The sequence below is a fragment of the Oncorhynchus tshawytscha genome, linkage group LG28 (genome assembly GCF_018296145.1).
Source record: "Oncorhynchus tshawytscha isolate Ot180627B linkage group LG28, Otsh_v2.0, whole genome shotgun sequence".
NCBI classification, from domain to species: Eukaryota; Metazoa; Chordata; class Actinopteri; order Salmoniformes; family Salmonidae; genus Oncorhynchus; species Oncorhynchus tshawytscha.
In genome coordinates, this window is record NC_056456.1 from 8,657,757 (window position 1) to 8,671,073 (window position 13,317).

At 42.9% G+C, this 13,317-nt stretch overlaps 1 protein-coding gene across 7 annotated transcripts in view; it reads left to right on the plus strand.

Moving 5' to 3' along the window:
* LOC112226599 (transcription factor E2-alpha) overlaps positions 1-12,533 on the plus strand; it is a 40,744-nt gene extending 28,211 nt beyond the window's left edge. The window contains exons 13-21 of one of the 7 annotated variants that reach the window (XM_024391030.2): positions 1,238-1,316; positions 1,876-1,952; positions 2,138-2,317; positions 2,495-2,582; positions 2,726-2,858; positions 3,181-3,234; positions 6,540-6,790; positions 7,639-7,785; positions 7,889-12,533. In XM_024391030.2, coding sequence (XP_024246798.1) covers positions 1,238-1,316; positions 1,876-1,952; positions 2,138-2,317; positions 2,495-2,582; positions 2,726-2,858; positions 3,181-3,234; positions 6,540-6,790; positions 7,639-7,778 — 1,002 coding nt within the window. In that variant the 3' untranslated portion in view covers positions 7,779-7,785; positions 7,889-12,533. Of the gene's footprint in view, positions 1-1,237; positions 1,317-1,875; positions 1,953-2,137; positions 2,318-2,494; positions 2,583-2,725; positions 2,859-3,180; positions 3,235-3,922; positions 4,165-6,539; positions 6,791-7,638; positions 7,786-7,888 lie in introns of those variants that run through there. The other 6 variants (XM_024391031.2, XM_024391032.2, XM_024391034.2 and 3 more) reach the window with 6 other exon arrangements.
* The last annotated feature ends 784 nt before the right edge of the window (positions 12,534-13,317 follow it).

Sequence of the window (13,317 nt, forward strand, 5' to 3'; positions counted from 1 at the left end):
ATGCTTGATATGAAAATGTGGTCAGAGGCTCCATATGGACACAAGTGTGACACAATTGCAGAGGCCAAATCCAGCTCTGAACTGCATCGCCTCCCAAATTTTGTAACAATGCAGAGGGCTCTGTATAGCTCCTCATTGACATGACTGGTTGACGGTAGGTGGGGGTGGTACATCCTGTATAAACACAAACTTACTTCCTTGAAAACAGCTCTGCTCTGCTCCATGAAGCGCTAGAAGTATGATAGCCCTAACTACTTCTGAGGCCGTATCACCTTAAATACTGCATGGCCAATGCAGATGTCAGATTGACCATGCACCCAAATGCACAATGCACTTCTCTCTCCAGAATATCCAGTCTCTCCCGCCAATTTGTGCACATTCATTGTTTCATAACTTCATTGTGTGAATTGTTTGTTTTTTGATTGTTAATGTACATAAATTCCCCATTACATACAGTACCAGTCAAAGGTTTGGACGCACCTACTCATTCTATTGTAGAATAAAAGTGAAGACATTAGAACTATGAAATAACACATGAAATAATGTAGTAATCTAAAGAAGTGTTAAACAAATCAAGACAATTTGAGGTGTCGGGTACTCTGCTACAGTGAGCTCCTGCCCAAGTCAAGCACTGCTTTTTATGCCTTGCGCAAATGGTCTACAACTGTGTCTGTCCGGAGCTCACTGGTGCAGGAAACTCTTGAGGGCCCAGAATATTTTATACAATGTTGCACGTTCCCTAGCGCATGCTTCGGGCAGAACCCAAGTTAGTAGTTGATGCAATGTTTCAAGTTTGGCTACACATGGTCTGTCTGCAACAATGTGATTCATTGGATATTTATTACCTGCAGGCTGCAATGTTTTTATTTGGCTTTTTGTAGGCTATTTTTAGATGTTTAAACATTTTTGCATGTTTACCTAGCTGGCTAGATAACAACAATTTACATATCTAGCTGATAACTATCAAATAAAATGTTTGCTTTGTGTACATCTTGTTTAGTCTTTATTGTTGCCATTGTCCTGGCTGGAAGAAAGTTCAGTGATTGGGAGGTGCAGCGTGAGGTAATACAGTAGGGGGAGTGCGAGTGCTTCTCAATGTAATGTTTTATGCGTTCTCCACACTCTCATCCTCACAAGAACGTCCTCTAAGAAGGCGCTTGGAACATGAGTGTGGAGCATGGTAGTATGCATATTGAGAAACACCCACCATTTCATGTTGTCTTTTGTTTCTGTGTAGATTTATCCCTCAGACCACAACAGCAACACCTTCCCATCATCTCCGTCTACTCCAGTGGGCTCTCCCCAGGCCATAGCAGGTGAGTGGGCAGGGAGAATACACCTGTAGCTAGGAGGAACGCACCTGGGTTAGTTAGCCGTAGTCTAATTTAGCATAGCGTTTCCCAAATGGGGGGTTGGAGCCTACTGCTAGTTCCTAGCCCAGTCTTCATTCACAACTGATTAAGGTGTTATTTCGCTAAGTCTTTGGGTGAGTGCAAGGGCAAAAACATTAGTGAATCACTGACCTATGAGATCACACCTGTTTTAGGCCTTAGGGGGCACTATCCTGGGGTGTAAGGTTACAGCCACATGGAAAATGACAAGAAAATATATTTTGCAGAGGAAGCTTAAATGACACAATTACAATGATAATATGGCTCCATCTATTGGTTTAAAGTGGAACTGAGTAATAGGATTAGGTTCTTGCTTGACAACAGTGCTTTGAGTGACGTCTGAAATGGGGTTTAGGGTTGACTGCTTTTTTGCCGTCAAGAATGGACCGTTTACCTGGTAGCTGGACAGACCCACACTTGCCGTTAGCGCCGACTATTTTCACAGACCCTGTTGTCCAGATGCTCAATGTCTCTACCTCTGTAGGTTCTGCCTCTCAGTGGCCCCGGGGCTCGGGACAGGCCACACCCTCTCCAAACTTCGAGGGTGGACTGCAGGCTCTGGTGAGTAACTAACTTATCATGTTTAACTCCATGTATGTGTGCAGTGGCACTGGTTACAATGATCAAAAACATCAGACCAAAAATACGACCTTGATCCTAAGCAAGTTGGATGAATTGAAGTCGATAAATTAAGTGTTTACTCATTGGTTTTACTTAACCCCGCCCTTTCCCCCTCCCCCCTAAAGCAAAACAAGATGGAGGACCGTTTGGAGGAGGCCATCCACGTGCTCCAGCGTCACGCCGGGGGACAAGGGGGTCCAGGGGGGCTGGCTGACATGCACAGCCTCCTCAGCGCCGGGATAGGAGGGCTCGCCCAGGCCTTCAACAACGCTGGCCTGGGACTGGCCAACAGACTGCCCAGCCTGGTAAGAACAGGAGGGATAAATACGTAGTGGCCATATCTAGCTTCATGGGTGGTATGTCCATTGATTAGTGTCACACTATTATGTACATCCTCCTCCTTCATGTGATACCAATGTAACACCTACTTGTCCGTAGTACTGTCTACTTGCCTAATACCATGTTTCTCATCTGCTCTATAGATGTCGAACCACCACGAGGACTCGACTAGTGGGGGTGTGCATGGTCATCATGGCCCTCCCTCTGGCAGCCAGCCCGAAGGCTTCACCAGTGAGTTTCTTTTTTCTTTTCTCACTCTTTCTTTTCATCATCATTTCAGGAAAGGACACGCAATGTTTGTCGATCTCTCTCTCTCTCTCTCTCTCTCAAATTATCTGCTGTGCTTTTCATTGACTTATCTCCCCCTCCCTCAGGCCTCTCTCGCTCCACACACTCATCCAGTGGCTCTGACATCAAAAGGGAGGACAAGGAGGATGACGAGAATTCCTCTGTGGCTGACAAGTCAGAGGATGAGAAGAAAGACTCGAAGGCCCGCACTCGAACAAGGTGACTAACCCTTCTGATAGCGATAAAACATATCAGAAACGCACGTCCATTTAAAGTCCGTCTCTCTCGGCCAAATCCTAACTTGAGACGCGCGTATGTGGGGTCTGTGCCATTGTCATAAAGGGGGTGAACTCTCACTCACTGAACATTATCATGATTTATTTAATTATTTAAATTCTGCTGCTTGAAAATGATTAGACGTATTCAGGGAGTGCAGGTTTGCCATCATTATTTCAACTTAACACGGCCCCAGCACCCAAAAAGAGGTGATTCTCCGTAGCACTGTTGTCATTTTTGCCCTCGTGTCTACCGTTGTTTTCAGAGAGATGTTCTCCTTCCAGACCTTCTCCTCCTCCCTATCAGACACGGGAGCAGAGTAAGTCTGCATCCAATCACGTGAGCCTCACACTTAAGGGGGTGTGGCCATAAATATAGATAGCTATTTAATTATTTTGAGAATACATTTTAAAAAATGGATTATATCAGAACCATTTTAGACTGGGCAGAATTTCAGCATAAAAAAAAAGCTGTGCTGTTAGTGCCTTGAGAATGGTTTGTACAATCTTGAAATTATAACATTCTTATAGCATACAATCTCTGAAGCAGATAACCTGAGTTTAATAACTGATGGCGTAAGTAAGTATTATGAATGTGAATGTTCAATTTGATGCCTTGCATTTCAGTTAAATAAGATGGTATCATGTCAGAGCTATTTCATGAATATAAACCTGGCTTTAAGAAAATGTTATACATTTAAAAAGAAAAGCTGTTTATGTTCTGTCGGTTTGCAGAAATCTGTAACTGATTTATATAAAGTCCTGTTTTGTTGTAAAATTTCTAGCAACAAGTGTGCCCCAAAGTACTTTTTGTAATCATAGTCCACAAACTAGTACAGCACTCTCCCGAATGATAAAATTGAGTAATTATCTAGCGTGAACAAAATAATACTTGTTTGGACAGTCTTGTCCATGTTAGTAAATATGTCAGTCATACCCATGTAATGTCTTCTATCCCCCCCTTCCAACCAATCCTTCCCCCCTTGGTCCACATTGACTTTTCATCAGTCGTGATGAGGAGGACGAGGACGAAGAGGATCTGCCGCCGGAGGTGAAGGTGGAGCGGGAGAAAGAGCGGCGGGTGGCGAATAATGCCCGCGAGCGGCTGCGCGTACGGGACATCAACGAGGGCTTTAAGGAGCTGGGCCGCATGTGTCAGCTCCACCTGACTAATGAGAAACCCCAGACCAAACTTCTCATTCTGCACCAGGCCGTTAATGTTATACTCAACCTGGAGCAGCAAGTCCGAGGTCAGTGTGCTGTCACTGGGGGATCCAGGTTTAGACAGGAGAAAAGACCAGGGTAGGGCCGTGTCCCAATTCTGAGTTTCTAGTCTCCTATTCTTCAGGTTGAAGGCCCTGGGATGTGTCTCGATTGTCTTGAATGGTTTGGTCTCTGTGGCTCTCTTCCTTCATTGATGTGATGTAATTGGAAAGGTGTCAGTCCATATTGCTTTCACCTGTTCTGTGTTTTTAGATCATTGCAGATGAAGGAGGGGAGGTCACTTTCAAGTATTGAGATGCTGCCTTTAGGCTAGTTTCCAACCAAGTTGTGTTTGTTGATCAGTGATGATGGGAGGAAAGGGGATGAGGAAGCAGGCTATTTAATTGTTTTGGGACTAGCCCTTCTCTAGTCCTATAAGGCTTTGCTGCTGTGGACACATACAGGCCAGCACTGGACTCATGTCTGGTGAAGTATGTGTTGCCTGATCTAAATGGCATGGGGCTGTCTGTCTGGGCTGTCTCCACTGTAAAATATGCTTCATGTGACTCTGCCTCACCCTCCACTATATTAACATTACTGATTTCCTTTATTTGCTTCTATTGCTGTCTGTGTCCAATCACTGTGCTTCTTGTCTAAGGCCTTAGCAACACACATTTTCTTTTTAACAACATTGTTATCTTACACTTCACGTTAAAATGATTTCAGGACCAGATGATGGCTTCTGTATTCGTTTCATCAGCTTTGGCGAATGGCCCAATTTTGAAGTGTGAAGATGTGATCTATTGCTTATGAGTGTTTTACATTTGGAAAAAATGTAAAACCTCCTCAGATAAAAAAAATACAAGTCCCAAGTTACATTCTAGTCTTGTTTTATTTCTCTTGGGTTAACTTATATGGGCTTGTCTCTATTATCCACAAAAAAGAAAGGAAAGAAATTCAGGCAGCTATCATTTGACATTTACCCCTCACGTTGTTTTAAAAACAAGACCTTACCACTTCTGTTTCTACAAATGTGTTACTGTTATCTGTGTCTGGCTCTATGCATAGACCCCCCCACACTCTGTATTCTGCTTGCTGATTGGCTATACAAATGCAGACACAGGTTGTGATTGGATGGAGGGGCTCTCTTCTGCTCCTATCCCAATCTTCAATGTATTAACTTAACCCTTCACTTCCTTATTGCAATGTCTTTGTTGCATGCCCTTATTTTTCAAATGTTAACCTTTTTAATGTACTGATTTCGTTGGTCATCTCCACGCCTCTCCCTCTCTTCAACCCCCTCTTTCTCGTTTTGTCGTTTACTTTTGCAGATGGCAGCAGTGACTTCAGCTTCCTTTCATTCAGATAAATACATCTATGGCAGCTGATGTATTTAACATGAGGCACCAGTGGCATTCAGCTTACTGTTGTCCTGTTTCCCAATCTCTCCCCCCTGGCTTCCTCTCTGGCCTTGTGTATGATCTAGACCTGCCAGAGGGTGTGTCGCTCTCTTTCTCCCTCTCTTCCTTGGTCTTCTTACCTCCTAACTGACAGCCCCCCCGCCCCAAAGGCCTCATATCATCCTCTGACTCCCACCCTGGACCCTGATCAGCAGAAGACAGACTTGTCTTGGCTTTGTCAGATTTGATTTGGAACATTTGGTCTGATAGTTGTCAGCCCATAATGGCTCAACATTCAAAACACTCAATTTGACAAAAGAACCCGAAAATGATCTATTTTGGCCAAGTGAAAGTCTGCCGAGAAGTAATAAAGTTGCTTTGCGAATACGGTTTTGTTACATGCCAATTTTCTTTCTTCGGAAGTGAGTGTCATTTGCAAGGTCCTATGCAATGTCTTCGTTGACAGTAACAGTAGTGCTCTGGCCTTAAGATTCCTCCATGTAAAAAAATAAATAAATAAAACATATTAAAGAAAAGGATTCTAGTACCATGTCCTTGGCGGTCCATCCCTCCGCTCGATCTCTTGCTCTCCTGCACCTTGGCGCCACTCCACTGGGATCATCCATCCGTGACCCCCATCCTCCTCACTGGAATACATTGTCCATCCGGACCTCCACAGCTTTCTGCTGCTGGCCTCCTGGCCAAATATGGCACTTAAATAATGACTGCTGTCACCTTCAGCCAACCAGGCCGTCTGCTCTAGGATGTGAATTGAGTAGTGTGCAGGGAATGCTGTAGCCCGTCTGAGGTCACACTCCAGGGAGAGGCTGCCCCTAAATGCTCGTCTAGGATCAGATCTAACGATGACTGACCCTGGAACAGCAATTTGCTATCCAAGGAAACCTTCCGCAGAAATTGTCCTTAGGGCTGTAGTTAGGGGCAACTTAAACCTGTAATGGCAACTTGGAGGGTAAAAGCAGCAGCTGTTGGGGTGTACCATAACGACCCTCCTCCCTCCTCAGCAGCAGCAGCTGCAGCACGGCCTCGCTGAACGATGAGAACCTGACGGCCGAGGAGAAGGAGAAGCGCGATCGGGAGCGGCGCTCGGCCAACAACGTCCGGGAGAGGGTGCGCGTGCGTGACATTAACGAGGCGTTCAGGGAGCTGGGCAAGATGGTGCAGGTGCACCTGCGCAGCGACAAGGCCCAAACCAAACTGATCATCCTGCAGCAGGCCGCGCAGGTCATAATGGGTCTGGAGAAGCAGGTCCGAGGTAGGCCTCTCTTTACGAATAGATCCAGTACCGCCAACCACCTTCACTCAGCCAATTCCCTTCACTCAGCCAATTAGTTCTTAATACTGGACATGGAGAATCAGGTACAAAGTAGGGATTCCTGTACCAACCAACCCAGTAATGTCTGCTTCCAACCAGTCAACTGAGGCTTGACTAGTATGACGGCTAAAGAGATCATACTGTGCCTGGAGATGCAGGTGCGAATAGGGCTTCCTTTTAGCTGTGGAAGGCTTCCTTACCAAAAATTCCAGATCCAGTATGATTCACCTATAGGCCCTCTACCTCCACTCAACCACCCAACCAGCAGTCTCACCTCTATATGCACTCACCTGCCTCTGACTGTCCTTCTATCCTCTTGGATAATGGAAAAGGTGCGAGCAAAAAGAGATGCCGATGGAGGCGGGGAAAATGGGGGCTGCACCTCTGTCAAATACTTAATGATCTCACCACTGCTGCCGTCTGGTCGTTCCTCTGTCCTGTCCAGCTGTGTCTTCCATTCACCATTTTGGTCCACTGTCCTCCATGCTTGACGATTATATACTTTTTAATATTTCTTTCATAACTAGTCTCTCAGCATTTACACCTTAATCATACCTTTGCCCGTCTAATCCTATCCCTTTTTGTTTTTAACAACTCTCGTTCTTCTATACGCCTAACCGTCTCTGTTTACTAGAATATACTGTGAAACCTGATGGTTTTGCCTCTTGCCTCCATCTCTTTGACAATCTTCTTTATTGCGCTCCCCATTGGTTTACCTGATTTTTCAGCCAAAACCTGTAGATCCACTCCACCCCTCTGATTCTAACCTGTGTGGCCTCTTCCTAAAGAGCGTAACCTGAACCCCAAGGCAGCGTGTCTGAAGCGCAGGGAGGAAGAGAAGGTTTCGGGGGTGGACCCCCAGATGCAGATGGGAGGTGGGCACCCCGGGTTAGGCGGCGATGGACACAACTCTGTCAGCCATATGTAACACCCGGGTAAGTTGTCATTCTCTGCTGTCATACTGTGACTGTCCATATCGCATGTATTGTGGCACGTGTGTGTTACCATAATATAACAATCCCTGTTTCTCTCTTCCAGCTCCTGATCCTGTTGATTTGTACAGCTCCTAGAAGACGTGGCCTTAATCTCTTATCATGCATCTCAGTGTGCGTCAATCCACAAAGGTGCTCTCTATATATGCTAGCACATATAGTGGAGAAGCACATTCTCACACACACACACAAAACTGACAAACGCCAGTGGCCACATTCCTGTCCATGAACACACAATACATACACACCAATACACAGCGTTTTGAAGAATAATTACAGTAAACACCCTGAACTCCAAGGAGAGACTGGATCACAGGCAGAGGAAATTTAAATGCAATGATTTTCTTTGCGTAATGGTCATGTTTTTGTAAGACATTTTGAAGAAGTTGCTTTACATGTTGGGAGCAAAATTTGTTTGGATCAAATAGTATTTTTGGATCAATTGCTCATGTGAGCAACCTAGGATTGTGTGTCCTTTTGATAGTCATTTGCCATTCCCACCTGAAAAGTAGGTCTTACTTTCATCACAAGAAGAGGTGACATCAGAATCTAACCTGTATGAGTAACTATGTGCCTGATGTACATGCATAACGCCAAGGCTTGGGCAAGTTACAATCGTCGTCGTCGTCATCCCCACCATTTTTACTTTTTTTCCTCAATGTCAAACACAGAAGTAGAGTTTGAGGTATCCAGCCACCAGAATTGAAAAGACTGGACTGTCATAGTGATGAATGGACACTTATTGAATTGGCAGGCTGAGTGCTGTTATATAGCACAATGATAAAAAAGAAACCCTAGCCAACTTTGGCCATATTTCTTTGTTTATGCCTTCTCGTAAGGGCAGCCCAGACACAGGCCCGTCTGAAGATTTATTATGGTGTGTATTTTTTTGATCCAGGGATCCTACAATCCTTCCATTTTGTCTTCATCCGTTTGTTGTCACTGCCATGAGTGGAGTTGAAGGACTGCCAGTGAGGAAGGTGAGCTCATCAATACATACCGAGACCCAGGACAGGTCATGACTCGCTACTAGCTGAAAACCACTCCCCGTTCACCTACTATTCCACAGGATCACACTGGCATGGTCATCTCAAGACTTCCTCAATCTGTCTTGGGGAGATTGGACTGAAACATGCAGGAAGTGTGTGTGCTCTGAACCAGAGCAAGCCTCTCCCCCTCCACCTAACCTGTCTTTGCCCCTCTGGTTCTGTTTCCATTTCAGCCAGGCCATGTGGACACGTGGCCAGTATACTCTGCCCCAAACTCAGTCAACCACCTGCCTTCATTGCCTTCTCTTCACGTTTGTGGCGCAAGTGTCGTCAGTTGGCAAGGCAAACCTAGATGTCCAGGTCATGCGTACTTAAAAGACTATAAGTTTTCAGTAGACTACAGTTAGTTTGAAGAGGAGAGGCTATAGGGACACACTTGGTGCCCAAATTGATGGCGTATGTCGCGCAGAGTCAAGTGGAGCTGAACAGATTGCGCTCAGTTAGTCGCGCTGAAGAGACCTTCCCAGCTAACTAGTTTAGGCTCGTGGCTAGAAAATTCAGCAAGAATTTAAAACTTGTCTGCTGAAGTTGGGACTTGGAAGAGTGTTCAGAATCGTTCAATTTTAATCAGAGTAATTGTTCATCCAGATGGTTACTACCAGTAGTACAAGTTATTTCTCATGTAGGCTGCTATCCTACTCAAAATAAAATCAAGTGGGATGGAACGAATTGACCCCTTTTAGCTACCTCCGGGGATATGTTCTACTGCTGCCCAGTGGGAAGCAAGTCACACCGACAAGCACCACACATTCGCACCGTTTTGTCTTTGCTCGCCCATAGAAATAAACATTACTTTCTTTTACAAGTTTTTATTTTTTTAACTAGCGCCATGCTGCTGTTTTAGCCAGCATAAACTAGCTAGCTGTGAAGGGCTCATCTGGACGACAGACTGCGCCGAAGCCATATTCGTCTCCACTCGACCCTCGGCTGCATCATTCATTTTGGCACCATGCGTATCCGTATAGCCTCTCCCATACAGAAGGAATGGCTGTTGGACTTCAAAGAGGGTTTATTTCGTGGTGTGCATTCTGAAATGTCATGGATATCTTCCCTTGAATGCATTCAACTGCCATCGATGGACAATTTGTGTTCCTTAAATTACAGGAAGCATTGGGTGTTTTGAACAATTTACGAAGCCTGTTTGTAAGGATCCTCCTTTTTTGTAGAAGTGATTTGTTTTTCGTTTGTTTTTTACTTTGTAAGATAGCTGTATGGGTTTTCTTTTGGATTGCTTACCTTTTCATTTACATTGTTGAAATGTAAGGATGACTCATTTTAAAGATACCAGGAACAAACTTTAAGTGTCTCTCTTCCCTCCCAAATGAAGTGTTTTTTCTTTTTTCTTTGGGAAAAGCATGACGTGCCAGTTGCTTTGGTGTAAAAGTAGTTCATGCCAACTCCTAATCTGTCTGGAACATCCCCAAACTTTTGGAAGTACCTGTAATTTGGAGAATGTCTGTTTAAAAAAAAAAAACTGCAAAAAGTCTGTATTTGTAATTTAAACCAGTTATTACTACTTACTCACTATCAAAGGAAAATAGAAATGTCTGAGTATAGAGTACCATAGTATGAGTCATAATACCCATAAAACCGAGCGGTTAAAGAGAGAGATGTTTCCAATTGTTTTTCCACCATTCATTTTTCCCGTCAGGGATCTTAGACACACTTAAAATAAGGGCTGTGTTTCATGTAGGTTTACCCTGGCGTGATGTTTTGATAACCGAGTATCTTTTTAGGACAAGGTGGGTTTTTTTTTTTTTTTTGGACAATATATATGCTTGAATTAAATTTATTTCGGGGGTGGGATCATAAACAAAAACAAATGCCATGATGATCTGGACAAGACTGCCGAATCAAGGCAGTAATCTTTGGATTAACAATCTGTTAGCTAATTGTTGTAATTAATAAATTGGCTAAATTTCTTTCAATTTACAATTCCGGGAACTGTCTTGTGCAAGTTGTAAATTGACACATTTTCTCAAGGTGTTTGCTTGAGATGGTGTGCAGGAGCTTGCAGGGATTTGTAGTTTTGCATGGTCTAATTTGATGGTAATTTGCATTTTTGAATCAGAGTAAATGGAGCTGAATATATTGATAAAAGTCCCCTTGTCTGAGAGAGATTTACATGGTTGTCAAAACCAGGGTCAGGTCAGGGTAAGCCTACATGAAACACAGCAGCCCTTTTAAGTGTTTCCAAAAATCCCCAGTGTGAAAAATGAATGGTGGAAAAACAATTGGAACCATTTCCCTGTTTTATGCATATTATGACTCCTACTGTGGGGCTCTATTGGCAAGCTTTGTCACGCAAACATTTAGTACAAACGATTGAAAAAGGAACAAAGTTGTTTGTGTGTTTCATACAAGTTAGATTTTATATCAATACCTTTCGGCTTGCTAGGTCTACAGTTGCTGTATTGTCAATGTCTGTTGGTCCTAGTTAAACATTTCAAAACAAACAGAAAAAGATTTATGAGGAATTAATGAATAGGGCAACCTTAGTCATTCTCCTGACTTTGGGATCATTGTTAGTGGTTACTCACCAGTGCCTGAACACTGTTGAATTGTGATTGTCTCTGCATGAATGGCTTTCCAAGAGAACCTTTTACAGATAAACATGGGATGGACATGTTGACATGGGAGGGAAGAGTGGGGCAATGCTTCAGTAAATCTCTATGAATATTGTTCTTATTTAGCGCCCAAAGTAAAATAAACTATAAAGTTAATTTTTTTTTAACATCTTTTCTCTTGTCAGTTAGTGATGGCATCTCAGATTTTGGCAAACAACTGAGTCCGCTTTGATTTACTGAGCCCTATTATAAGTTTCTATAATAGAAGTGTCCCCAGACCTTTTATCTTCTGTACAAACCATTGGCGATTTGGAAACAATACTCATGTGGAATAGAGTATGATGTCCATATTTTTTATTTGCAACAATTGTCTGAACTTTATTTTCTACTGAATTAGGGCAGAGATTCATTTTTTGTTACCATATCAAACATCTGAAATTGACATGTCCTGTATGTACAGGACTTGACCAGTTTTTTTTGTTTTACTTATCAACTAAACAGTATTTTCCCGTGCAGAGTGATACTGAATTGTAACAGTATTTTTCTTGATTTTGTCAGTTTCTTTCATAATAACCATCCTCCAGATGAAACCCTAAGCATTAGTATCAGTAATGTATTGTTTCGTCTGTTTCACAGAGGACATGTATTGTCTTTTGATTTATTACTCGAATGAGATTTGAAAACTCAACATCGCTGACGTTTGTTTTTTGTTAATATTAACTGAATGTTGAGTACAGTATCCTTAGAACATCCCTTGTCAAAATGCACAACTAGTATTTTGCCAAGGGGCCTCTCATGGTCTGCCAATCTCTGCCCTGTTCAACAGATGGACACACTGCTACAAAACTCAGTCTCTCTTACATTGGGGACAGAATCCATTTGTCCTCAAAGTGCCTCCAGTTTCCTATTTTTTATATATAAAGTAGATATTGAGAACTGTCGTGTATATAACAGTAATGTAGCAATAAATGTGCCATTTTTAATAAGAGAAATATACATTTTTTCAATGTCCGTCTTTTTGAGCTTGTATACCTAAATGAGAAAAAAAACATTGTAATAAAGGGTTGAAAACATACTTAGATGATTTGCTTTTATGTTTGTAGGCTGTGTATTGAAAACATGATTATCTCTCTGCGAAGGTCTACTACAGTGCGATTCCACCCTTCTCCCTGATGCACATGCTCACGCCCTCTTCATGGATTTAGAAGGAATAGGTAGAATTAAGAAATATAGTTGAATTGCCGCCTGACCTAGCATCAATACAACCATTTGTTCCTTTTCAGTCCTCAGGCCTCATAATATTAGGGATCTGTTGGCAATTCTTTTGTGAAGGTGTGTGCTGCAGGTAGCCTGAAAGAAGCGGCTGAGAATGCCTCAAGCGTTTTATGTTTTTGAATAATTACAACGTGCTGGATGGAAATATGGCTTAAAGTGTATACCTGTCAGAGTAAATGGAGCCGAATATATTGATAATGTGTACTCCATTGCAAACTAAAGACAGATCTGAAAGAAGGCTACTGGAAGTATACTCCCATTTACAGGCTAATTATGATATTCTCCAGTCCTTTGCATTTCTTTTTTGAGTAATGACCCCATACAATGTCAGTTTGATTATTCAATTTCCAATGATTCTAGAGCTATGAGAGGAGAGACTCAATGAGAATGAAAAATGTGGCTAAATACTTACTTACAGTCAACAGCAGGAGTTTAGACACGAAACAGACACATGCTCGCTTGCACACTACCTTCAGACTGTTTGCTAACATTTTAGCAAATGGTTGCGGCTAACACAAACAAAGCAAATGGAATGTTAGCCAACATTCGCAAACTATTTCCCGTGTTAAACACACCTATTAGGT